The sequence below is a fragment of the Nymphaea colorata genome, chromosome 2, assembly GCF_008831285.2.
Source record: "Nymphaea colorata isolate Beijing-Zhang1983 chromosome 2, ASM883128v2, whole genome shotgun sequence".
Taxonomy (NCBI): domain Eukaryota; kingdom Viridiplantae; phylum Streptophyta; class Magnoliopsida; order Nymphaeales; family Nymphaeaceae; genus Nymphaea; species Nymphaea colorata.
The window spans coordinates 13,278,195-13,305,015 of record NC_045139.1 but is presented as its reverse complement, the minus strand read 5'-3'; the positions used below and the strand labels follow the sequence as shown (position 1 = coordinate 13,305,015).

The 26,821-nt window shown below is 39.7% G+C and overlaps 3 protein-coding genes and 1 pseudogene across 3 annotated transcripts; 3 read left to right on the top strand and 1 right to left on the bottom strand.

Moving 5' to 3' along the window:
• Window positions 1–151: 151 nt before the first annotated feature.
• Window positions 152–10,960, top strand: LOC116249036 (kinesin-like protein KIN-12E). The gene is made up of 22 exons (XM_031622137.2): window positions 152–594; window positions 1,411–1,566; window positions 1,658–1,741; window positions 1,933–2,052; window positions 2,844–2,957; window positions 3,798–3,890; window positions 4,074–4,163; window positions 4,403–4,473; window positions 4,631–4,705; window positions 4,987–5,074; window positions 5,180–5,238; window positions 5,338–5,401; window positions 5,516–5,581; window positions 6,057–6,215; window positions 6,340–6,444; window positions 6,882–7,117; window positions 7,258–7,327; window positions 7,406–7,462; window positions 7,577–7,639; window positions 8,232–8,294; window positions 8,601–8,680; window positions 9,156–10,960. Exons 1-22 carry the CDS (start codon window positions 343–345, stop codon window positions 10,834–10,836), a joined length of 3,846 nt encoding a protein of 1,281 aa, XP_031477997.1. The 5' UTR covers window positions 152–342; the 3' UTR covers window positions 10,837–10,960.
• LOC116249037 (heme oxygenase 1, chloroplastic-like) lies at window positions 10,938–14,075 on the bottom strand. Its single transcript, XM_031622138.1, has 4 exons — window positions 13,853–14,075; window positions 12,998–13,221; window positions 12,449–12,556; window positions 10,938–11,334 (listed from the first exon to the last, which is right to left on the bottom strand). Exons 1-4 carry the CDS (start codon window positions 14,037–14,039, stop codon window positions 11,242–11,244), a joined length of 612 nt encoding a protein of 203 aa, XP_031477998.1. The 5' UTR covers window positions 14,040–14,075; the 3' UTR covers window positions 10,938–11,241.
• Window positions 14,076–18,080: 4,005 nt separating this feature from the next.
• On the top strand, window positions 18,081–21,297 carry LOC116249131 (myosin-binding protein 7-like; annotated as a pseudogene).
• A 2,264-nt stretch (window positions 21,298–23,561) lies between these two features.
• On the top strand, window positions 23,562–26,539 carry LOC116246829 (steroid 5-alpha-reductase DET2). Its single transcript, XM_031618713.2, has 3 exons — window positions 23,562–24,566; window positions 24,803–25,764; window positions 25,963–26,539. Exons 2-3 carry the CDS (start codon window positions 25,432–25,434, stop codon window positions 26,428–26,430), a joined length of 801 nt encoding a protein of 266 aa, XP_031474573.1. The 5' UTR covers window positions 23,562–24,566; window positions 24,803–25,431; the 3' UTR covers window positions 26,431–26,539.
• Window positions 26,540–26,821: the final 282 nt, after the last annotated feature.

The window sequence follows — 26,821 nt, the reverse complement described above, 5'->3', positions numbered from 1 at the left end:
AAGGGCAGCAACGTTTCAAATCTCGGAAACGGTCAAAAATTTCGAATGCCGCGATCCTGACCGTCGATTCAACGCCCTCTACACTGTCGGATTCTTCGAATCCGTCCTTTTTTGTTCCATACGAAACCCGAGCCCTGCGTGGGAGCGCAGAATTTGAAAATCACACTGTCGCACTAACGTCCCTCTCTTTCTCTCTCTCTCTCTCAGCCGGTCGGCCCTATTCTGCTTGATCTTTTCAGACGAAGGTTTTCTTCCTTCATCGAGATCTTAGTTGATCATTTTCCTCTTCGTCACATTCTTTTGAAGTCCGAAATTAGGTCTAGGTAAGAAGGAAAATCAGAAATGCCGCCGGTTTCAGAGGCCGGGAGTGCCGTCCGCAACCGATGTCCTGCTCAAGAACCACTGTTTTTCCTGCCAGAAACCGATCCATGTAGGTTCTCCCCAGCTATATCAAGATCCGCTTCGAAGGAAGGCATTTCCATGCTCGGTGAAGATAAGGAACGAGACAACGAACAGTTTGACACGGCATCAGCGCTCACACGGACCTTCGAACTGCATGAAGACCCTCACTTCTGGAAAGACAACAATGTTCAGGTGCTTCTCCTCTTTGTTCTTCTGGCTTCATGCTTTTGTTGTTTCTGCTAGAGGACATTATTGATCTAGTTTAATTGTTTACGTGTACAAAACTATTTTTAGCTTTCAAAATCCGTTACTTTTTTTGGGTTGAAAGTCTTCTTTGAAACATGGATGCAGGATTGCATGCTGTTAGCTGTCTTTCACCAAGGAAATTATGACCTTTTAGTATTTTAGCTTTATGTAGCGCATTCTTGAGGGTCTTGTGCACAAATTGACTGTACCATTTTAAAAATCTTGGTTTCTATCATGACTTCTATCGTGCATCCGAAAAAATTCTTGTCCATTTCACTGATACTACCTTCTAGGAGTCTCTGGGTTTCTCCCCTTACCAAGAAGCTTAGGGATGCCCCCTCTGGAAGAGAGGGAAGCTTTGTTCTTTTTCATTGTCGCAAAGCTGAATTAAAATCCACATACTAATGGAAATTGAGATCCTTTGAAAAGAAAATGAGTATCTAAAGACTAAATTGTCTGTGTGGTCCGAATGGCAACGTTAACCGACTGGAAATTTGTTTCTTTCTGTTGAATCTTTTGCTTTAGTTTGGTTCTACTACTACTGAAGAAGGACTTCCACTTAAAAAGAACTGTTTGTCGAGTGTTATTGGAGGTGCACATACTGAGGTCAAGTCTACACAATGAGATTGAGTTTACAACTTTTTCTATTTTGAAGTAATTTGCGGCATTATATCATTTCAAGTCACTTGCCATTATAAAAAAAGAAAATGGTGGCTCCAATTGACTCCACTTTCACATTCATTTGCATTCCTCAATTTCCAGGTCATCATCAGAATTCGACCCCTTAACAGCTCTGAAATTTCTCTTCATGGTCATCGAAGATGTGTTAGGCAAGATGGGCCTCAGAGTATCACTTGGACTTGTCAACCACAGTCTCGTTTCACATTTGACATAGTCGCAGATGAAAATGTTAGCCAGGTAAAGTTCATTGATTTTTTTGTTTCTTAATGTTGCAAGCTATCCATGTTAGTAAACATTTTCGATGGTGTTAATTTATGTCAATTAACAGGAGAAGCTTTTCAAAGTGGCTGGATTGCCGATGGTAGAGAATTGCATGGGAGGATACAACAGTTGCATGTTTGCATATGGTCAAGTATGTAGAAATTAGAGGACTATGATCTAGGTTTCCATGTTCTGGAGCCACAAAATATTCACGTCTATGCTTTTGGGCACCAAGAACATTTCTTTTGTCAAAGCAGAGCTTATATCATGTTTTTCAGTATGATCCACCACCCTGTTTGCCATGCTGATGACATCTTGTGTTTTTTTTATTCTTATCCATAGACTGGAAGCGGAAAGACTCATACAATGCTTGGGGACATTGAGGGAGGAAGTGGCAGACATAGCGTGAACTGTGGAATGACACCTAGGGTATTTGACTACTTGTTCTCAAGGATTCAAAAGGTAAACACGCATTTGTTTATTTATAAAAAAAACTATGTGTTGGGAAGTGATAAATTCTTTGTTTTTTTTTCCAGGTGATAGGTTGTAGTTTAATTGAATTTGTTATGTGCTGCATTTTTTGCTAGTTTCCATCTTTTTGATGAATGACTAGACAGCACTTGCTCTATGATTTGCATTTATGGGAAAATCAAGGCCTGTTAAGTTTTTGTTCTTTGCTCGAAATTGTTCATTTCTTCATTTTGCATTGAAGTTAATCTCTACTTCATTTCTGTTTTCACTTTCTTTTTTAAGTTTATTTCTTAATGAATTGGTAATAAACATGATCATAGTTGACTTATTCCAAGATGAAGAAACCCTGGTGAACTGTTGACCATACTAGATTCTTCTTTGACTCGAGTCTGGGTGTGCACCCAGGGCAAAACTGGAAAAAAATAGTCTGGATGTGCTGACTACACATGACTTCTTGCACTTCTGTTTTTGGTGCATGTAAGGCAGACCTGCACCCAAGATGAGTATGGACTTGGGTGCCACAGTCACTTTGGTGGGTCCACATGACTTGTGTTTGAGACAAAAGTGTATACTTTGCAAAATGCAAAGGTATCATTTTGCCAATTGCTTCATATTCTCTATGTTACTCTGAATTATATTCCATTGTTCTCGAGTGAACTTCATCTAAATCTAGTGGACTTTTTGCCAATTTCCTGGGTGCCAGCAATCTATCAACGTTTGTTTTGTATTCTTTGTTCTCAAGTGAACTTGGTCTCAGGCTAGTAGTTTGGGTTTTGCTTCAGGAAAAGGAGGCACGAAGGGATGAGAAGCTAAAGTTCATTTGCAAATGCTCGTTCCTTGAAATATATAATGAGCACATTTTAGATCTTTTAGATCCTTCCTCTTCAAATTTACAGGTACATCTCAAAACGTCTCTCTCTCTCTCTCTGTGTGTGTGTGTGTGGGCAAACACTGTTTGTATGAATGCACACACAATTCACACATACATACATAGATTCACACAAGTGTGCATGCACATCATACATATGCACTGATATTTAATCTAGTTAAGATCTGCATTTTTTCTTTTTCATTTTTCTGCAGATTGAATTTATAGATGTGATCTATAGGTTTCCATTTGAGGTCAACCAGGTTTGGCATTGCTGCAATTAAATGTGTATCAATGTTTTTAATACTCATCTTAAAATGAATAGCTGAGAATGCATCAAAATACATAGGCTCAGAAACCCAGTTTTTGGCCCAAATAATGAGAATAGATAGTTGTTCTGTAGGTTTCTGGTCATGCTGAAAACATCTTTTCAATGGGTTAGATTCTTTTGTTCTAAAACTTTATCTAAGTTGTATGCATTTATGCCAAATTTGCATTCTACACATGTTTATATAACATTGCTCCTTAGAAAGGATTAGTAAAAGTAATGTCGAATAAGGCTCTATGACTTTACCAAGCTGTTTTTCAAATAAATCTGTTCTCTTTGTTTCTTTTTTTATCAAATTTTTTCATAACTTAGAAATATACTGCAGAAGGATAGGCCTTTTCTATACTTTTAATAGATGCTTTCATTTTATGTGCCAATAAAGTGGGTGTCGTTCTTGCTTCTAGACCATGCGGAGGGTCTTCACAATTAGCATTAGAATGAAGTTTTGGTTTCTTGACAATATTGTGTATAAATGTTGACAATAAGCATGAGACTGCTAAATGCTTGTTCTAATTTTTTGTGATATCTTACTGTTTTCAGATAAGAGAAGATGCAAAGAAAGGTGTTTATGTGGAGAATTTGAGAGAATTTGAGGTTTCAAGTGTGCGCGATGTAATGGAGCAGCTTCTTCAGGTTGGTGATACACAAGTGAAATCACTAAAATTAATATTTTGGTGTGGTTAAGTTAAATATCACATGGAACAAATATGTTCAATGCCACGTCTATTAGGCTACCATGTGCATAAACACAAGCATATGGGTTGATACTTGGTCATGAATGCGTGTAACTCTTATTCGTTTTTCCTTTTTGTTCAGGGTGCAGCAAATAGAAAAGTAGCTGCCACCAATATGAACCGTGCAAGTAGTCGGTCTCATAGTGTTTTCACATGTGTTATTGAAAGCAAGGTCAGATCCATTTTCCTTTTTGATGCTTGATCAACCTCCTACAGTAGTAAAAGACACAATACCTACAGTGATGGCAGATTTATTGTTAAAAGAACCATCAGTCATGCATTTGACCTGTGGCATCCTTGTTTCTAACAAAGGCTTTTTTCAAATATGATTTCCTTAGTTATTCGTCATATTTGATACCGAAGTTGATTCTAATTATTTTTGCATTAATATTGCATATTATTCATCTGTAGTGGGAGAGACAAGGTGTAAGTCACCACCGGTTTGCTCGTTTGAATCTTGTGGACCTTGCTGGTTCAGAAAGGTAAGATACTTTTCTTTGTATGCTGATCATAGATTATTTATTAGGTTACTTGCTTATTCTATTTTCCACTTGCTATAGCCTTTTAACCTATGTGGTTATTAACACACTATTAACCAATCATCATAGTGAAAAGGGAATACTCATTACTGCACTGCAGGCAAAAGAGTTCAGGAGCTGAAGGTGACCGGCTGAAGGAAGCTACAAACATCAACAAGTCACTTTCTACATTGGGGTACTTGAAATTTCTGTTAAGCAATATTTTCCTTAATGTCCTTGTTAAAATGGACGTGTTTGGGATCTGGGTTGCCAGGCGTGCTCTAACGTTTTTGCCCTAAACTCATCGTGCACTCTTCTCTTATTCTCTACTTTCTGCAAAAACTAAACTGTGGTGATACCAAGGTGTGGCTCATATCAGATTTCTCACACTTTTGAAAAATCATGAATTGCTTCCTCTTGTTGTTTTTGTTTACACCAAGAGATGCTTTAAATGTTGCTAAAACGTTCTTTCTGCAGGCTTGTAATCATGAACCTGGTGAACATCTCTAATGGAAAAGCACAACATGTTCCTTATCGTGATTCAAAATTGACCTTTCTTCTTCAGGTTTTTTTCTTAAAATTGTTCTATTGGATACTTATTCTGCATGTCTGCTAAATTCTGCGTATTATTTTTCAAGAAATATATTGAATTAACTTCTTTGGTATATAGGATTCATTAGGTGGGAACTCCAAGACAACTATTATAGCAAACATTAGCCCCTCCAGTTGGTGAGTGATTTCAATGTCCGATGCATAATTAGATCTTTATTGTGTTGTTGCTTTTTCCGTTCTAGGCCTAGTCTATTTAATGTCACGCTTTTGCTGCAGCTGTTCACTGGAGACACTGAGCACCTTGAAATTTGCTCAACGAGCAAAATTTATTAGGAACAATGTATGTATATGATGGTCTGAAATTTATCAATTTGATTTTTGTTCAAACATTCAGTTATCTTTTCCAGTGCCTTGCTTTAAGCCATATAAGAAGTGCTTATCAACCACTTGACAGGCGATTGTAAATGAGGATACTTCAGGAGATGTCCTTGCTTTGCGCATGCAGATTCAACAGCTCAAGGTAATGTTTGTGCTACAAATCACTAACATTTGGCCCAAATCAACTAGATATTTTTAGTCTTTTGGATGCATGCATGTCTCTTGCCATTCGTGTCAAGCAGATTATCATTTTCCAGTTACAAGTGGCCCATGTGCACAACTGCCCTTTCTTGGATCAGATCTTGTAATGGAATTGTCCTTGGATTTTCTCTACTCATAACAGTTCCATTAGTGTGTACAATTTGCTTATGTGTCTTCTTCATGTCAGGAATTGAGTCATGCATTATCAGACATGGAGAAACTTGTTAGTAAATTAAGTAGGCAACATTGAACACAGTATGATGTGTCCCTGCTTTTATACATTCTACGCATGAGAATCTTCAGAATTATTTGAATATACTAATTTACATCCAAGTTAACTGACACAAGGCCTTTCTCTGAGACTATTGAATTGTCTTCTTTACTTCACTTATCATATCAGCTACTTTTGTTTGCAGAAAGAAGTTAACCGCTTGAGGGCTATAGCCAATGGGGGACCAGATAACCCAGAAAACGAGAGTTTGAGCATAAGCTTCCCTGGTTCACCTGGGTCTTTCAAATGGGATGCATTGCAAGGATCACTCAGTCCACTTACATCTGACAAAAAGGTCTTTAAGGTAATGTTACTTGGTTAAGTAGTTTTACCAGATTAGTTTAGCAGGACACATTGGACAAATTATTTTTAGCAAAGCATCTAGATGTTACTATCTATACTTTTTCTTTTTTCCTGCATACTTGCAGAAGAGGGATCTTGAGGCTGCTCTTGTAGCTGCTATAAGAAGAGAACAGGATAAAGAAGCATCGTTGAAAGCATTAGCTGCCGAAAATCAGGCTACCCTGCAACTGGTTTGTTCCCTTGCTCTGTATTCTCATTTGCATATCTATTGAGAAGCTAATGGGAAAGTGAAAATAATTTGTGTTTTTGAGTTGCAGATTATTGTTGTTTATTCCTTTTCTGACCCTCTTACTCTGTCGAAGTACAAAATCCTTTATATCCTTTTCTGATAAAAGGGTTTCCAAAGAAGTGGAACACACATTTCACATAAGTATGATCAATAATCCCTTTTGACATCCAATACAGGAATCTTGCAAAACACTAGGCATCTTTTTCTTGCACTTCAAAAGATTTCATACTAGCTGGTTTGATTTTTCTTCAAGATACAGGAACTCCAAATTGAGCAATATTGTATACACCGAAATTTCATAGATCTCTGGTTTTTTTTTTTTGGGTATTCTTCAGAAAATGTCAATGTTATATTTACCTGGGGAATATATAATTTCAGGCAAAGCAACGAGAAGCTGAAATCCAAGGCTTAAAGATGAGACTTAGGTTTCGTGAAGCAGGAATAAAGAGATTGGAGGCACTTACTTCTTCAAAGATATCTGTTGAAGAACACCTTCTACAAGAGAAAAAGGAACTTATTAAGGAGATAGATATTCTCCGAGGCCAAGTGGATAGGAACCTAGATGTAACTAGGTTTGCCATGGAAAACTTGAAATTGAAGGAAGAACTTAGAAGGTAAACATTGCTTTTAGGGCAGACATAATCAAATGCTAATATATGCCTTCTACAGCATTGTATGGAAATACAAAATGTTTTGGCTTTGGATAAGCAATTGTTGGGCAATATTTTGTAACTTTGGTGTCTGCATATGACAGGTTCCAGTCATTTTATGAGGATGGCGAAAGAGAGATGTTGATTGAGCAAGTTGACATACTACAAGACAAGGTCTTGGAAACTTACTTGATACTTTCTACTGGATTATGACTTACTTGAAGGCTGACGCAGTCTCTCATTTTGTTTTAGCTGCTTGAAGCACTGGATTGGAAGTTGATGCATGAGAGGGACATGGACAGAGTTCAGGTTCATAATTTACTAATGAATAAGAAATAACAGTTCACATCCTTTTCCTTCTATTCTCCTATTTTAAAATATTACCTCTTTTGGTAAACTTCTCTTGGCTTTTTTTCTCTTCAGAAAGGAAGCATCGCAACAAGCATCCTGATGGGGAATGATGATAACTTGTTGACATCTACCCAGGCAAGCGACAAGTTCTATATCAACTTTAGTTCCCTTAAGAAAGAAACACTTCTCTGGGCTGATCGATATTATTCAGGAAAATAGTTTAGTTTGTGGAGATAATGAAATAAGTCAACAACTAGAGTCTTGTGACTTTTCTTCATCATCTCATCAACTCTTCATAGAAGCATTAATCTGGGTTTTGACATTGAAATGGGATCTTGAAAATATCTGCGCTCAATTAGATTGCAGCGGCTTCTACTCTCAAGAAGTGTTTAGGTTATAAAAGAAAGTTTAGCAAACTAAGGAACTATAGGTCCTAGGGCTACTCATAAAGCTTTACTTTGGATTTAATTTGTGAAAGCTATTCTCAATTTGATTTCATAATCCTTCACTTGATTTATTAATCAATAATTTTGACTAGATATTGTCCTAAATTCTTCTTTCCCATCCATACACATGCTAGACTGCTAATGCATCTCATTACGATTGTATAGAAGTTTGATCATTAAGATCATATATAAGTTTGATGTAGTTCGCTTGGGATGCGTCTTCCTGCTTTTGTTGCATGTGCTTACATTTTTCATTTATCTATTGTGAATTTTGTTGGCAGGATATATCATCGCATCTGGACTATTCTTCCATCCGTGAAGAGAATGAAGTCCTTCAAGTGCAGGTTTGCTTATTGGAAAGCTTTATCTTCATCATAAAAGCATCCTGTGAAGTAACATCATGTTAGGGGAGCTAAAACATGCATACTTTATTTTCTCGGAAAAATCTAGCCCTTCTAATGGATTCTGTAGTTCCTTTCCACTTCCTGATACTTATCAACCATCATACATCATCGTTCTCTAAATTTTGCATTGGAAATCTTTACCTTTTTGGCATTTTATAATGTGGAAACTGATGGTGCAAATGAACACCAAAAACACTTTTTTTCTTGCCCAAAGATATCGCTGACCAATTAATTTATCCTTTGTAGGTTATTCAGTGTCAGAGAGAAGTTGAGGCGCTACGCAAAAATCTGAAGACTTGTCTTGATGCCAAAGAGAAACTGGAGAGGTTTGGCACTGAACATAATTGCTACAGTATCTATAGGTTACTCTTTTATGCTCTTATTTTTATTATTTCGTTAATTGAATTGACTCCATTATCATGAAACCCAAACATTGACATGGTCCTTAGCAGGAACAAGGTGTTCCAACTAAATTGGAATACTAGTGAAGTTAGTAAGTTACATTCCCATCACCAGATCAAACAGCTTTTTGAAGTAAAAACATTCCATCTAAGCCTTAACGGGGTGTAGCAAAGAATAAAATTGCACAATCTGGAGAGTGGTGTAAGGCTGAGTAACCAAAATATCAAACTTTATTTTCTTTTTTTTTTGTGTGAAATTGGACGATTTACTTTCTATTCTTTGATGATTAATGACCTTGACTAACCCGTCTTATTTTCATTCTATCCTGGCTTCATGTATCTTCCTTTTTCTCATTCAATACCTTCTGGTTTATATATATTTTTTCTCCTGATGTTACAGGAGGGTTGATGGTTTAGTATTGCAGCTTGAGGAAGAGAAGAAGATTACGGAGAACATAAAAGAATCAATAAAGCAGAAAACAGATGATCACAACTTGTCAAGGACATGCGATCCAGGAGCAAGCAGTGTCTCTGATCAGATGGAACTTAAAGCCATGGTTGACGCAATTGCGGTTGCTAGCCAGAGGGAAGCTGAAGCTCATGAAACTGCCATTTTTCTAGAAAAAGAAAATAATGAATTGCGGAAAAAGTTGAAATCTCTGATTGAAAACAAGGCTGGACTGATTGAGCTGCATGAAGGTAAAATTTCAGCTGATGATACAAATATGAAGGGGATACTTAATGAAGAAACGGTAGATGAAGATCACGATAATCTCCTTCACATGAAGGATGTCAAAGTGCTGGAAGAGCAGCTGCACGAAATGCATGAAGAGAATGATAAACTGATGGGATTATATGAGAACGCTATGCAGGAAAGAGATGCACTGAAGAGGAAGCTCCAGTCCATGGAGAACAACATCGATGAAGTAAAAAGAGTAGGATATGAATGTGAAGAAACAGGTAAACTACAGGCTGAAGCTCAAGTGTCGAAGGAGGAACTAAACATGGCTTTGAAGAAGTTGCATCTGGCAGAAGACAAATTCAATGAAGTAGTGATGGCCGTGGGTATCTTTGACACAATCAAGAAAACATCCTGTGAGATTGAAAAGCTCCATGAAGAAATTGAAATAGCTGAGGATAATAATTGGATGAAGGAAAGGGAGATTGCATTCATTGAACTCGTGTATGCTGAATTCGAGGAGAGCAGATCCAGAGTCAATAGTAGATTCTACGGTTTCAAATCACACGTGTCAAATCTACATGAAACAAATCACCGTTTGGAGCAGCAAGAAGCTCAAGCAAGAGCTAAGTTGAGCGAGTTTTCATGTCTTCTGGATCAAAAGAAGAAGTGCTTAGCTGACCTGCAAGCTCGGATGGAGAATGTTAAGTGTGCACATTTAAAGTCTCAAGAACAAGAAATTACCACGCAAAACATCATTAGCAACCTAAAATCAAGGCTGGAAGCTGCTGACAATCGGAGGAAAGAAACAGAGAAGGCATTATTCGTTGATAGCACTAACAAGCCAGCCTTTTTGACACAGAACGTCAGACAGTTGCAGCTGGGTAAAGCTGCTGAATTGTTGAAGGCTGAAGAAGAGAGGACAAAGCTTCCAGTTGAGCTAAGGCAAGCAGAAGGGAAGATCAAGTTCATTAAAAGAGAGGCAGAACAACTGAAGGTGCAATACAAGGCACTGGATATTGAGTGTCAAAGCGTTGAAGCTGAAGTAACTGCAGCAAACAGGGCTGTAGAGGATGCCAACTGTGAGCTGCAAAATCTTACTTCAGAAAGAGGATCTCTACTGCAGTTAAGGGAGGAGGCGCTGGAAGAGCTCCACTTGTTAATACTGAACTACCAAACCATCACCTTTGAAATAGACAGTAAGGTCGAAGTGAAAAAGATCCTGGAAGAGGAACTGGAGGCAGGGGTGAGACGATTAAAGGAACTAGAAGCAGCAAAACTAGCTGCCGTAAAAAAGACAAACCAATTATTGGGGGACAACGTGAAGTTAGACGCACTAGGAGATACGCAGAGATATGTAGCTGAAGCTAAAGCTTTTTTAGTTAACAATGTAAGACATTAATGTACTACTTTGGCCTTGAATGATAATGTTCATTCGGCCCATTCTTTCCGACAGTGAAGTATATTATTCATGTGTGGGTGTGTGCGAGTTGGTGAAAGATAACAACAAAAATGTACTTTATTTATGAGTTCACACTATACCATCAACACCATCAGTTCCAGATGCTTGGAGGAAACCTTGTATTTAACACCAGTACGAGCACACAATACCAGTGGGCACGCCACATGTGGGCTACTGAGGGCAGTTACCCACACGGACCAACATAAATTGGTTTATTACATATTGGTGCTTCATAGCATTTTAATATGTATTCGAAGGGTCAAAACTTTTTGGAAGGTTTAAATTTGAGTTATTACGTATTATGCCCTTCAGTAAAAAGCTTCTGCCTCCGGTATTGCGTGATACTTAGCGCCATATTGAATTTAATATCTGAAGTGAGTAGTGGAATGATGTCTTGGTCTCTTCCAAACAATGTCTTCTTTCTTCTGTGGACCAGTTCTGCAGAAAAAGAGAGAAAACGGAGGTGCACGCAATAAGTTCTTGCTGTTAAATGCCAGAATAAAAATGTAAATTCTACTTGGGATTCACTGTTTAAACACGATGTGCGGGCATAGATTTAAGATGCACGATAAGGGACCCAAACATCAGATTCAGAACTCAGATCCTTGAATCCGTAAGCCTGACGTAATCCACTGTTTGTTTATAGGCTGGACCTCGGCTGTTAGACAGGCAACCAAGAAATCTCATGGGCGGTGTTTGCATAAGCCAAAGCTAAGTGTGCTTCCTGACTCAGGGAGAGCTGCATGGTGATAGTCTCGTGACGGTTGGTCTCCTCCCTCCTCCCTTAATTGGCGTCCTTTAACACGAAGGCCTTTTTAAGTCCAAATATCAAAATCAGTAATGGGAGGATTCTAATTTGCCAGATGCTGCAGCATCAATAAAAAATTTAAAATCTGTCACTAAAAGTTGTAGTTACAAATAACGTCTTTGACTTTTAAATGAATTTTTTTTTTTCAAATATAATACTACGAATTTGAAAAAAAAAATACATTTTTAAAACTTTTAAAAAATTAAAAAAATAAAATAAATACTACGAGTTTGAAAAAAATTAAAAAAACAAAAAAAATACAATACATTTTAAAAACTTTTAAAAAATAAAAAATAAAATAAGTGAAAGAATTTAAATTTGCAACAAATAAAAAATAGAAAATAAAAAAAAATTTCAAAATGAAAAAATACAAAAAAACTGGGTTAAAAACGCATTTTTTTCATTTTTAACATTTTTTTTTCAAAAATGTTTTTTTTAAAAGTTTTAAACAACTATTTCTTTTTTTTTTGAAAAAATGCCTTTTACTGTGTAACAGCTGTCACGCAATAGTGCCCCCGTAACATGTTTTCTACCAATCGGTTTTCAACTTTGAGTGACCCGACCCGACACGACACGACACATCTGGCATCCGGCAGAGTTGAATCCGCCATCAGAAAACAATGGCCTCCCATGAACTCACTTGAACCCGTATTTCATGCGTACCATCCCATCAGGAACACAAGGGAAACGAAGGGAGGTGGAATTTGCCAGCCAAGGACTAAACGACTAATGAGCAGTGCTTACTTGAGCAATTTGGTTGAGCCTCTCCCTGGCGTTCTGCATCAGTTGGCCGAGTTCCCCGTCCCACTTGTAGAAATTCAGTTCATGATTCTTCAATAATTTATTAGAAACCTGCAAAATGCTATCAGGTTACTGAGACTTGTTTTAGAAGCACGACGCTGGAAATTTCGCATCTCCGGTGGGACCTTCTCCAATTGAAAAATAGAAGGGTGACAGGTGCAAAAGTTGTCGTGTTATATTGTGGACCCAATTAGGGTTGGGAAGACAAAGTCACCTCAGAAAGGAATTCCTATTGCATCATGGAGAGAGACGGTAATAACTGCTCCCTTAGCAACTTTTTGGATCAATTCTTATCTTGAAAGGGTTAACTATTTGGAAAAGAATTGTGTAAAAGAAAAGAATATCAAAGGAAGTTATAAAGAACATTATTAAAAAAATTGTATAGGAAAATTGGAGAGAAGAAACCGATCAGTTGAGGAAAAAGACGTTCATATGAAAAGGTACTTTCGACAACGAAAATTGATAAAAAGGAGCTTTCATTGACGGCAGAACCTTCTTTCCAATTATGCGGCCGCCTGCAGTGTGCGCAAAATATATGTTGTAGAAGTGACAAACGAAAGCAGCGGGATCTCCCATCGAAATTCCTTCCAGATACGAAGAGTAGGCGATTCCAGAGGGCGACGGTGTAGGGATGGGGTAGCCTTGCTCCTGGAACCAGATCACGTCCTTCTCTATCTTCTCCTTCCTTTCCAGCCCCGTGTTCCGGAGCTCCACATCTGAGAAAAATAAGAGAAAAGGCAATCAGACATATGCGACCCGGATGGCGCAAGCGGCACTCTCCACAAGTGTCCCATCATTTTAAGAAGAGTAGGACACGACAACTAAATTACGAGCGATGTTGAAAATATTAATTTTTATCCATCTTGTCCCGAAAATTTCATAAAACGATCTAGCATGGTACTATTGCGTATCGAAAAAAAAAGAAAGATTTTTTTTTTTTTTTTTTTTTATCCAAGACTAACAAAGAACCAAAGTTAAACATTAGATTAGACTGCCTGATATAATAGACGGCCCAAAACAGAAGGCCCTCCTCTTATAAGAAGCCCATCGGCCTATGTGGGTTGATAAGACACTTCACTTCATATATATATATATATATATATATATAGAGGTATTTCCTGCGAATCATCTTATGTGACATTGAAATGTTCGACAAAGACACACATATCTTCAAGTTAGTTTCCACGATTTACTAAACTTCTTAGTTATATTTTAATATTAAGAACTTTATGAGTAAATATAAAAGGATCAATATATTATAGCGCCTTGTGCTTTCACGTATGTAGCACCTGGCAAATGGAGATCAAAGCAGGAATGGATGGCCTCAAGAGAGAGAGAAAAACTTACATGCGAGGTGTTTAGCCTCCAAGACAATGTTTTCAAGAGTGGCGAAGACGATTTGGCTGTCCACCAGAGATTGGAGATACCCTTCAAGCGTTGGCTCCCATTTGCCATCCATGAACTCCCCAACATGAAACTTCATTGCTATGCTCCTCATCTCCTCCACAAATGTTTTCCCCCCTCTCGCAGCCATGCCCTTCTCTCTTACAACTGATCCTCACACAGCTGATCTACTTATACCAACCCAGATTCTTAATTAGTTGAGTCGTCTTTAGTTCTTTATAGTGGTTACGTGTTTTAATCAGCCCTTGGTGTAGAACTTACTTCTTCCTTAAAATTTTATTTTTTTGAGCGGCAGATCAAGTCCTTTGCGAATCTAAGCATCACGAAATCCCAATACGCTTTGTTTCGGGTGAATCAATGACGTCCGGTTTGGTTCCTTGCACGTTATGTTAAATAAGAAAGATGGAACAGCGATATCAGTACTCAGAATATAGCACAAGTGCAGAGTAAGAGGGCAACTGAGTTGCCGGAAACAAAGGGATTGTAGTTGAAAGCTAACTATTTTGTGTAAAACTTAATTAAGAATCTCACTATTGCTTGTTTCCGTCGTCGATCTTCAGAAAGATTCTTCGAATGATTAATAATCAGCAGGAAATCGAGAAAATTTCGCCACATATGGATCTGATAGATATATAAATTCAAGTTCATTCAAAGTTGATCTAATCCTCATTAGAAACTAATTAAAAGGTCTTATTGCAAGTAAATGTATCCATAGCCATAGGCACAGGTAGGATGACGCTGATTGCCTGAATTTGCCATATTTATTAATATGAATAATAATTTATTATATGAGAGGGTAGGTAGGTGAGACGGAAAGGAATTCCAATAAAGGGTGATTGCTTGTTACCAGTATCAATACGAAAGAGTTGCTACTGAAAGATTTGAGGAAGCTGACGCATTTAGCAGGGAAAGGGAGAGCATGGCTGTGGCTGTGGGCTCAGAATTTTACAAGGAAAAATGACAGCACCGTAGATGGATGACTTCCAGTCGGTTGAGGAAGATGGAAGAAGGAAGTAAATGGATGGAGGCAGGGTTCAATGTGCAGTTGGACAGGGTGGGTGGGCCTGGCCTGACCTGATCTGACCTCGTCAATATATAAAAGACCGGGCGGAGCACAGAGGCAATCTGATCTACACGATTGATTCTACGTCACCACTGTTGAGAACTTTGAATTTTCACTTGTCGTTGCAGGGGCTGCGGGTACTTAATCACCTTCCATTTCCAGCAGCACATGTTCGCTTGCTGTACGTAACGTACTGGTTCCATTATGTCGCTCAGCTGCGAGAACGTTACTGCTGATCATCGATGCGCAACTTTTGGCCGACCTCGCAGTCTACGTGGGGACGTCAACGTCTCGTGCGTTGGATCTTTCCCAGCAAACAAATCACCAAAGGCCGAAGAACTGAACTGGACGCGATTGAAGCGACGTCAAGCAGGCAAACTTTTCAAGCAGGATTCCACGCAGTCCGTTGTTTTTAAGTGCTTCTGAAACGCCACTGTCCCGTCCGTTCCCAACATATTTCTGCTGACTTGTCCAAGAGTTTGGGGCCGAAACTGAATGAATGTAAGGTGCTATCAGCCGCTGCATCTTTAGTCAGTCACCTTTCTCATGGCCATGGCCTTTATTTTCTTTCCTTTCTCGACTCTCCTCTGTTCCCCTGTTTATCAGTTCCTTTCTTGATTCTGTGTCGAGTTGGGTGCACTCCTGTAGCAGTAGCAAGGCTAGGAAGTTCATTGCCCAGGCCAGGAGCACCACTTCCAAAAAATTTTTGACTCACTAAATATATGATAAAGTTGGTGTGGATGGTGGGACTAAGTTAATTGAGCGTTTGAGTTTATTTTGCTGTTCTTCATATGGGTCAAACTGATGGTTGCTTATATGATTGGCTTCAGTTTCAATCGTTTTCTTCTTCTTTTTGGTATCATTTGGGTTGCTATTTCATCTTACATGATTTAAATGCTAGATTTTTTTTTTATATACTTTTCCCAATTTCGTGATTTCCGCAAGTTATATTTATGTAATTTGAAATACATTTTTCTTAGTAATTAAGTCTGATTCACAAAGGATCCCATTTCCAATTTGATCCACTAACTGGTTAAAGCATTTGGCTTTCTAAATCGATTTCAGTAGCAAATATAGAACTATCTCAAGGACGCCGCAAGGTGACTCACGCTTGAAGAGTTCAAGGTTGGTGCACCATTCTTGTGTGCTTGAACAGCGAATGCAACGTTTGAGTTGAATAGGTCGTAGTAAATGTTAAGAAAAGGAAAGAAAACGTATGTATATAGCTTTGTAAGGCTGGGCCTTTCATGCGGGAGCTAGGAAATCCGACCTCCACCCTTCTTCCCTTTACCTCCAGCTTCGTCTTCTGACTTCCTTCTTTAATTAGCAGCCAGTCAAGCCTTCCTTCTTTATAGTTTGGCAACTTGGAGCAAGCGCAGAAAAGGAAATAAGTTCTTTTGCATTATACGGGGATCCACTTTCCTGATTTACCTTTCCTCACAAGGAAGAATGCAAGAATCTGTTTCAAGAATGAGAAGTTGGTAGTTAGTACTACTACTGTACGTTGAAGCCGAAACTTAAATGTTACGACTCATGCGCACCACAGATAAAGATAACATGTAACATCGAGAGAGATATAATAAATACTTGTACCAAAAGAGTAACCTGCACAGTTAGCTAGCCCGACATGGGAGAGTTCATCAGCTGTAACACCAATAAATATTAAAAAAGTCGCTCTTAATTAGCAGCCGATGAAAATCAAGGAACGGCCATACTAATAGGGGAGCGGCCGGGAACTGCAGCCGACCGAAGATGATGCGTTGGGCCATTTTCTTTCTGTTTTCCAAAGCGTAACGTTCCAAATTCTAGTGGCGTTGTGCTGATTCTGCTGACTGTGCCGCCGTTCTACATTTATACGTACTCTCTCTCTCTTTTGTTTTCGTTTTTACTTTTAGTACTTTTAGCTTTGATGTAAAAGACAATACAACAGTTACAGAATCACGTCAATTCTTTTGCTCTTTTCTCCTGAGAGTAGGTTTCACAAGAATTGGGACTGCAGAAATGAATGGGAAGCCGACTGCTTATTATTGAAGAACAACTCGTTCCATCGGGATAGGTGGCTGGCCAGTCAGTCTCTCATATTAATTTAATGCAATGTCGGACAAATAAGACGTGAAGAAGTAGAGTACCGGAGTCGGATTTAATTAAGCCAGTGACAGCCAGAAAAGGGTCGCGCACTGGAGCCAGCGGCAAATTAACCGCCAACCCGGGCCGAACGACCTCTCGACCTTTTTCTCTGTTTTTAACATCCACCCCACCGGCGAATATGATAAGCAAAGCAAAGCCCAAAAAAGAAGAGGATAGCCAGGCGCATGGCGATGCTTTCGCCGCCGCACCGCCAGCCAGCATGGATGTACCCCACCTTTTTCGAATTTCCCGGCACGAGAAGGCATACACATATCTCTTCTCTTTCTTTCCATTCCATAAAAATTACTTAAAAAGAAAAATAACAAATTTCGCTCATCGCCTCCTATCTTTAAAGAAATTTTTCCCGCACCCCTTTAGTAATTTCTTCTTTGTGATTAGCCAAGGTCATCTCCACCTAGCTGAAGCTTAGTTAAACTTTCGCCTTTTGTTCTAACGAATCTTTTATTCGACAATCCAACAGCTTATTTTATTATGAACCGTTCAATTTAATTATTCCCCGTCAAAACAAACTGCCCAATATTTGCTAGTTAATCCGTGAGGGAGCCGGATGGTGTGGGCAACTTGTCCCATGCCAGCCTCACAAAATTTATTAATTTTTACAAAATTTATTAATTTTTAAATGTTTGATCGTTTATACGTATATATGAGTGCGCCTAGAAACATTAAAGTCACGATTCCCGCCACAGCATCCATGACTCTATTGAAAGGTTTCTTTTCCTTTTAAAACATTTCAAGAAGAACCTAAACGGAAAAACTGTAAATTGTGGGATGATCGGTGATGGAAATATGTTCTAGAGATATATTTGACCTCTAAAAACGAATGAAGATGTTGGTGGGGTATATGTAATTTTCGAATAAATAGTGGGACCTCTGAAATTTCTCTCAACCTGGTGGGCCTGGACTGAAGTTTTGGTTAAAAACGAAGATAGAAAAATATGTACTTGCAGAATTGACCTGCGAAATCCGGGAGACATTCTCTCTTGCTTGTGTCTCCCCTCCGTTTTATTTCTCCCTCATTTTCCCTGGCTTAGGGTTCCCGGTGCGTTGAACTTTTGCTGCGAGACAAAGTTGTCCGGCTCCATTTCCGCCGGCGCCCTCTTTCGGGATGCAACCGGAGGCCGGAATCATTATTCTCTGCTCTTTCTCCGTTTTTCGCTTGCTCTATAAGGTGGATGTGGCGGAGACGCTCGTCTCCCGCACGTGTTGTCGTCGTCGGTCTTGGAGGTGACGGCGTTGAGAAACCACGGTCTTTATTGGCCCTGTCAGGTACGCGTTTCTGGGGACTGCACCCTTCTACTTTTGAATGAGATGGAATTCTCGGTCTTCTCGTTGATCTCGCTGTTTCACGATTCGAGGTTCTGGAGATTCACTCTAATTTTCAATCGAATTTAAAAATTTGGAGTTAGAATTTTCGAAATTTGGCTTCTAGGATTCGATTTTGATGCTTTTTGACGTTCCCTTTCGTGAAATTTCGAGGAGATGCTGAGACTTCATGGAGGCTTGCAGTTCATCTTTTTTTCGTTTGTTCGATTTTGAAACCCTTTTTGGGGTAAGCATTTGCCGTAGATATGGGTAATAGTGTGAATTCTCGTCTTTTTGACGCTTTTTGAGAACACTCTGGACAGATATTGAGCTGGGTTTTTGGATGACTTTTATTGGTAACAAAATCGACGCATCAATTCTTGTTTCGCTCTTTATAACTAAAAGTGTAAGAGAACCTCAGGGTTTTGGTTCTGAGTTTGTAGCTTCTGCTGGTTCTTTGTGGAGTTTGTCTTTTTTTTTTTTAGGATTTGGGGAACCTCGTGAAGGAGCATAGCTGCATAAACAAATCTTATTAGCAGTATCAATGATATACATGACGGATTTTTTTGAATTTCTTCTGCTGGACCTTGAGTTGTCAAATTTTTTTTTTGTTAGTATTTGATGAATGCAGAAAAGCTTTTTTGCAAGTCTGGTGATGTTATTCCTTTTGCTGTTTCAGCACATTATATTTGAATAGCACGTATGGGGATTAGGTGTTCAAGAACCAGGAGCTGTAAAAGGTAATTCTGCAGCATGGAGTTGGATTCTCCTTCAACGAACACATTGAAGAAATGTTGTAGTTGTAGCTGTAGTTGTTCCATTGGTAAATGGCAGCGTTTCACGAAGAGGAAACTTGAAGAGATTGAGGAGCCACCAAGTTATGGGGGAGATGATCAAAATTTTTTCTCTGTAGCTCGAGTTGAGATGGAAAATGAGTGTATGGCTTTGAGGGAGAAAATTACCAGCCAGCAGCAGTCGATTCAGGAACTCTACGTTGAGTTGGAGGAAGAAAGAAATGCATCTTGTTCTGCTGCAAATGAGGCCATGTCCATGATCTTGCGCCTGCAGAGGGAAAAGGCTGAGATTCAGATGGAAGCTCGGCAGTTCAAACGTTTTGCAGAGGAGAAAATGGCTCATGATCAGCAGGAGTTGCTCGCAATCGAGGAATTAATATACAAGAAAGAACAGGTTATAGAATCTCTAAGTTGCGAGATACAGGCTTACAAGCATAGACTAATGAGTTTGGGGTTACATCAAGTTGATTTTGATGACGCTTTGTCAAACGAAGGCTCTTTTACAAGCCAGCACAACCGCAGTAGAAGTATCGGGGGGAAATCAGAAAATGCAGAATGGCAGGAGTCTGAAGAATTCAATAGGTATATGTATTCAGGGGATACTCCTTCAGGTCGTGCAGAGAAACCGAATGCTTTTGAATACCCACCTCTAAGATGCAGTTCGAAGGAGGTTCAAGAGTCTCCAGAATATGAGGATTCTTTGCATATAGAAAAATATGCTTCAGGTGAGACTCCTCGTGAAGGCAGAGAGCTTCAAAATTTAGAGTACAGAATTTGTGAATTGGAGAGAACACGTAGCCATTATTTGGATGGGAAATTCACTAGTGGAACTAATGTTCCTGACAAAACGAACAGTTCTCAAACATCAAAATATCCTAAGGCTCTCTCAACGGACAGCGCTTATCCTGGTTTGGTCAGAGAAGCTGGCCACGAGTGTACAGTGGAAAGCGTGTCTACTCCTGGTCCAAATGCAAACTCAAAAAAGTGCAGTTCTCTATAATAGAGGATCGGCATTACTGCGGAAAAGAGGACAATGAATTTGGCCTTGCTGACGGTACCGGTGATAGAATATACACTATTGATTCTATCCTTGGGTCCCATGGCTCTAAACGGATGTTTGTGGATGAAAATGGAGGTAGTCTTGGGGAACCTCTTCGGCAAAGAAGCAAAGTAGAGAGTATGACATGTTACACTGCTGATGGGAGTGTTCAAACTCTCCAACCTGATGATGGTACTTTTGATTCTAAATCTCAGTGTGATAAACCTCATGAGTGCTTGACTACTCCCAGAGGCTCATCAAACAGAATTGATGTGGCAGATGGGGATGTTGTCGAAAAGCTTAATTTTAGGCTCCAGGCACTTGAGGCGGACAGGGAATCCTTGAAGCAAACAATTATTTCCATGCAGACAGATAAAGCTCAGTTGATATTGCTACGAGAGATAGCACAACAGTTGTGCAAAGAGTTAACACCAGATAAAAGGATTGTGAAGAAGCCATCCTTGAAAAGAGGGTTTTCCTTTCTATCAACGTTGAAGGTACTTGTGGTTTTGGTTAATTTTTTTTTTTCTGTCAATAGTTCTCCGAAGTTTGCAGTTTTTTCCTTTGTTATACTAACATTTATTTATGTTTAGAGCAGTTCACAAAGTTGAAACCTGAAAACTTTCATTTTCATTTCCAAATTTTCCATGCTTAAGTATTGGCTTTGTGTTTGTCGTCTAAAATATTTCCTGAAACTCTGTATCTTGCTTATTCTTTTTGTCTTACAGTGGATCGTGTCCTTCATCTTCCACAGGAAGAAATCTCAGCGGGTGAAGTAAGTAGTGATTCATTAGTGTTTATTTGCATTTTGGCGAATGCATGTGTCCCTTGTCATTACAGGGTTTCGCTTCTGTGTTTTTCAGGTACCCTTTTGGTCATTCAGGAAACAATGTGGGCCTCTTACTACTTTTGGACAAATCCCCGCAGATCAGGCAGTGGAGATGCGTCACAAGAACAAAAACATAAAAGATTGTACATTGTGACTATTTATTGTAGTTAGTGGTTGATCATTAGTTCAAAAGCTTGTGGTTGGTTTTTTCTACATTCTGATTTAATTGATTTTTCCGCTTTCATTGAATTTTTCCATGTCCTCTGACGGCAAGTCTGTGTATATTTGGTAGTGCCACATGTGCACTTGCCTTCCTTTACCACCTCGATAGGTGTATCAAGAATACAAATATGTGCCTGCTTCATGTAAAATATAATTTTCATATGTTTCGGTCAAACGATTTACGGTGGAAATGTATATGGGGAATTTCTGAAAATGAATGTTCTCGTCTCATATTTGACCTGTACTTCGTATGTGGACGGAGTGACTTCCGGTGATCTATGTCTCAGAAACCATGGCTCATTTTATGCCTTTTCTAATAGGTTTGTCGCAGTTATGGTACTAATTCCATCAAAATTCTTTTTCCTCTGCTTCTTTGTATTCATCTTCAGGAAACAGCGCTGGATCCAAATTTTTATACTCTCGAAGGAGGCAGGTAATGCGTTGCTAAGTATTCTCCATCTTGACTTTGGTTCTTTATTCCCTGCATATCACTCACTTAGAAGCATCTCAAATTATTCTTAACGTCTGCAGCAGTATCCATATTGATGTCGATGCATTGGCTAAGGTAAGGTGCGTCAATGCCCCGTGATCATAAAAGTAGATGACAATTTCGAATATAATGAATATATAACAATAAACTTATTCAGGAGGTACATGCTTTGGTTTCTTCCCCTGACCTTGACTTGAAATGGCAGAGTGTAAGGTTAAAGGTTTGTGTTTTTTCTTGTCAGGTTGGTTGTTTAGTTCTCTCTTTATTGAAGTTGTTTATCTGTTCATGGTCGAAGCTTGCCAAATTTTGCGCTGCTCTGCTCGGTGGCATGATGTGATTGCGATCTCTTTGGGAACGTTTTGAATGTGCGGAGCAGTACACCTGTTACAGCACACATCTCTTCTTTGCTTCACAATGCAGGGCCGACCGTTTGTGGAAGACATCTCGTAGAGTCAAACATCCTCGTAAAGTCAAACACCCTTTTATGCTAAGGCCAGTTTTTGTCTCTCAGTGGGTCACGTCGCATTATTTCTTGTTCTGCTTTGCTCTGCTAGAGGAAAGAATGCCATGAGATTGGTATGGGCTCCCTTGCAAGTCTCCTCTTGCTGTGGGAACTGGGCACTCTTCACCCTCGATATTAAGGGTCCGTTTGATGCACGTTAAGAATTTAACGTGGTAAATTTATCATGATAAATTTTTTAAAAAAAATTTATACGATGAAATTTCTTTCTTTTTCAATCTGAGGTTTTGTTTAATGACAGGGTAGAATTTAACGTGATAAAATTAACCCTAGTAGTTTTTTTTTTCTTTTTCCTTCTCAATTTCCTCTTTGTTTATATAACCCGTGCAGACAAGCATGGTCTATTTTTTTGGTCATCTAAAACCAAATTCTAGACACACAACCAATGGAATGGCCTATTTATTTACCAACGGATTACGGTGGTTTTAATCAAGCATGAAAACCCAGTTGAGTTCCCTATCCTGATAACCTCAATATGATATGAACCAACTACAACAAATCACGAACTGGCACACCAGCTGCATCTGATCCTTTTGAGTCCAATTTTTTCATGTCAGGGTGTTAGTTTTCTTAGCATTCATGATCAACATATCCATTTGTGGTGGTTGAAAATGCAATCCGTCAACATATACAACGTCAAGCATGAATCATAATTAACTGATTTTTGGGCACATACACCATAAAAACACAGATAGCGACACACACAGGAAATACCCATTACATTGTAAATGGAAGTCTAAAATTATAAAACCATAACACAGTTCTCTTTGTAAAATTGAAGCAAATGGAAGTCCAACAAGTTCCAATTATTCTGTTTTTCGGATAGAACACTAGAAATTGATGTCTTGGGATAATTCTGTGGAAGGGTATAATCAGACAAGACGTTTCTGTTAGCCTATACATGAACCTTACGACATAACTGTTTAGTGACAGCTGTATCATCTTCTCGACATGGTATCTCATTTGTAGGAGTTCCTAGCAACAGTCCAACATTGGAAAACCGAATGTATACGGACAACAGATAATCTTCTCTATATCCATTCTAAAGAGGACTAGTAGATACAGATTTTCCATCATCATTATGAAGCATGATTAATGCTTGATAAAAATCTCATGTTATGCTGCAATTGCTATACTAGACACCATTGTTTCACAATTCACCCCCAGTTCACGTCAAATAAAAGGAAAAAAGTAAAGGCAAAATAACTACAGTATCTGAAACTTTATTGTTCACATGATATAGAAGATCAGTATGCCAATTATACAAAACCGCAACCCAGACCAATTTGGCAGGGGAATTAGATGGATATGGGAAGACGAACATTTTTCTTCAATAAAAACTCACGTTTAATCTTCCAATCCTCTTCAGCTAAAATCAAGAAAGGGACAACAGCCACTGAGCACCATTGACAAAAAAAAAATGTATACATGTGTACGATAATCCAATACCCCCCTCCCTCCCCAATTAAAAAGAAAACTAAACAGAAGTAGAAAGAAAAGACAGAAAGGAAAAAGAACCAGCAGTTTTTGGTGTCTTTGGAATATTAACCAATATCCTGATGCAATAAAAACCCCTGGTATTGTGATTACCATAATTGATTCAGCAATTTACTTAGATGGATATCTCATGAAGAGGAGAGAGCACAGCAGATGGATCGGCGAACCAGGTCCCCAACCAATTTACTTAGACTGTTCATGGCGAACCAGGTCCCCAATCAAAGTTCTCCAGCATTATATCCGCATCATCATAAAGGTCCCAATCCAGATGATAATCTTCATCCCCTATCGAGTCCCACTCATCGTCTTCATCATCACTGCAGCTTCCCAGATAATGGAGATCATAGCGATCGACCACCTTTGGACCCAAAACCTTCAAGCCCTTCTCCAGTTGTCTCTTGGCCAGCCACTCCTCCCCGTCCAATTTCACATCCCAACAGCCTCTCACATCGAGGAACTCAGGGAACCTGCAAGCTGTGACTATCATCCAAAGCAGAGCGGCGGCGGTGGTGCACGGCGAGCGATGGGATGGGGCGAGCGGTGGAAGAGGAAGGCAGAGAATCGAAGGATGAGTCCTTGAAGCCCTAATTTGAAGAACCACGACGATGGCTGGAGGCAGAGCGGTGGCGGTGCACGGCGAGCGATGATCAGGCGTGCGGTAGAAGAGGAAGGAGAGAGCGACAGAGGAGAGGAAGGAGAGAGCAGAGTGGAAAGGCAGCGAGGAGAGGCAGCGTTGAGGGTAAATTCTCCCCGGTAAAAAGTCCGTCCTTACGGCGCGTTAAGTTTTCCTTTCCCGTACCATTTTCAACCAAACGTTTTTATCATTTCGGCTCCTTCTTTCTTTTTCTTTTGCTTCTTTCTTTTTCTTTTGCCTCTAGGGTGGGGTGGGTTCAAGTAGGTTGCCTCCTTAGGACCTGGTGGGAAGTATTACTTTATATATTGACTGCTGCTCCCATTCATGTTTCAGTCTTTTTTTCTTCTCTCTCCAGGCCGGGAATTGTAAGTCACGTGTGATACTTGCCGTGGATGACTTTGAGGCGTTGCTGATAATTGTAACTAGTATAACTTTCTATCAACTTTTTTTTTTTTTCCGTGAACTGTTGATGTGCCTGTTATGAATAATGAAGAATCCGAACGCTGCCTCGGCAGGTTGCTTTAGATTGTTCTGCTTCAAGGTTAAATACTTATATTTGTGCTCGTGCCTTGGACCACGCACCACGTAGCCCCCTCCTCAGGACAACGTGGGAAGATGACTTTGAGTTTTCCATTTTGTCTGTTCTTTTATCTTTTATATGCTTTTGGGCTAGGGGCGGGCATGAGACAGTAACCAAATATTATATTACTCCTCCCAAACGACCCCTCACCCCTAGTAAAAAGCCAATGAACCTGGGCCCTAGCTCCGTCTAGATACCCTTTCGAAAAGTGAGTTTGTAAGGAAAATTTTCTCTAATGCTCACGTTCTTGTTTAGTTTTGGATTAAAAAGAGCGAGACTTATTATAAGAAAACTTTGGGCATTTTTGTAATACACGAACCATAAACTGTGTTCACCCGTTCCACCAAACAGCACTTCCACTACTTAGAGACCAAAACGCCGAGATCTGAGAGAGAGAAAGAGAGATGTCCGTCTTCCGGGAGTTCATGTTTCCAAACCCACCGTCGGTCTTTCTGACGGCGCTGCCCATCTTCCACCTGGTTTCTACGTCCGCCGCCGGCCTCTTGGAGGCGAGAGGCAATCCCATGAAATACTCCAAGTTCTGGAACGTCAAAGACAGTCTCACCGGCTCCTCCTCCTCTGGTGGCGTAAACATCTCCAGCAGACGAGCGATGCTTCTCTGCTACACGCCGGCCTTCCTCATAGCCGCAGCCTCTTTTACGCTCACCGGCAACCATCCGCGGTCGCTGCTGCTGAGCTCCGCACTCCTTCTTCATTTCCTCAAAAGGATTCTTGAGGTAATTAATCTCCCCTTCCGACCTTTAATTCCTCCTCTGCTAGCTCTTAATTGTAAGCTAGGCATATAGTCACAGGCGCCTGTTGTATTTTCCCTCGTCAAGGAAGGTTGAGATAATAGTTTCTTCTCAATATGAAGCAACAAAATCTTGATGTGTTCCCTTTTAGGCTAACTGCTTTGCTTTTCTTTTTCCCCCAAGGTGTTGTTCGTCCATAAATACAGTGGAGGAATAGCACTCAAGGCAGCCAGTAGTATCAGTTTCAGCTACGCTACCTCCACTTTTTCATTGGTCTACTGCCAAAGCTTCGCACAAGGACATTCAGATCCGGCGATCGACTTGAAATTTTACGGCGTCTTTCTTTTCCTTTTGGGTGTGGCCGGCAACTTTTACCACCATGACCTTCTTGCAAGGTTAAGGAAAGAGGGCGGTGGCTACAAAATTCCAACCGGAGGCCTCTTCCCTTTGGTGGTATGTCCACACTATCTTTTCGAAATCCTGGGGTTTGTGGGGATTGCATTCATCTCGCAGACGATCTACGGCTTCTCTAATGCCCTGTGTACCGCCATGTATCTGACGGGAAGAAGCTATGCTACCAGAAGGTGGTATGCCACCAAATTTGAAGATTTCCCTACCGGAGTGAAGGCACTTATTCCCTTCCTCTTCTAGACTGTACACCGCCCAACTGTTTGCTAGCTTCTAGACGATCTTGTTGAGACTTCTATCCATGTGCATGCTTGTGTGCCTGCAGTCACTTACTTAATTTCTCTTTATTAAATCACACGTAAACAACGTTGTAGCCTGTTACGGAACGAAACGCGGTTGGCTTTCAGCCACACTCTGACAAACGTTGATAAAGTGATAGACCGTGGCGTGGCCTCAACAGCTGACGTTGCTGAACGAAGTTTCCAGTAATGACGCCGGTTGTGTCGGCCACGACAATCCACAATATATATATTTTGATCACCACCATTTTACCGGCAGGCAGCCTTCGGCAACTTTATGCTTTAATTTTTTTTAGTTTCACTGGGTTATTAAAATAGACGTTTTTAAACTACCA

Coding starts and splice junctions, on each gene's coding strand:
- LOC116249036 (XM_031622137.2), top strand. CDS start 343: ATGCCGCCGGTTTCAGAGGCCGGGAGTGCCGTCCGCAACCGATGTCCT. Junction 4,706..4,986: donor AAGTCACTTTCTACATTGGG/GTACTTGAAATT, acceptor TTCTTTCTGCAG/GCTTGTAATCATGAACCTGG. Junction 5,239..5,337: donor AACATTAGCCCCTCCAGTTG/GTGAGTGATTTC, acceptor CTTTTGCTGCAG/CTGTTCACTGGAGACACTGA.
- LOC116249037 (XM_031622138.1), bottom strand. CDS start 14,039: ATGGCTGCGAGAGGGGGGAAAACATTTGTGGAGGAGATGAGGAGCATA. Junction 13,222..13,852: donor GGAGGCTAAACACCTCGCAT/GTAAGTTTTTCT, acceptor TATTTTTCTCAG/ATGTGGAGCTCCGGAACACG. Junction 11,335..12,448: donor GGCTCAACCAAATTGCTCAA/GTAAGCACTGCT, acceptor CTTTTTCTGCAG/AACTGGTCCACAGAAGAAAG.
- LOC116246829 (XM_031618713.2), top strand. CDS start 25,432: ATGTCCGTCTTCCGGGAGTTCATGTTTCCAAACCCACCGTCGGTCTTT. Junction 25,765..25,962: donor TCCTCAAAAGGATTCTTGAG/GTAATTAATCTC, acceptor TTTTCCCCCAAG/GTGTTGTTCGTCCATAAATA.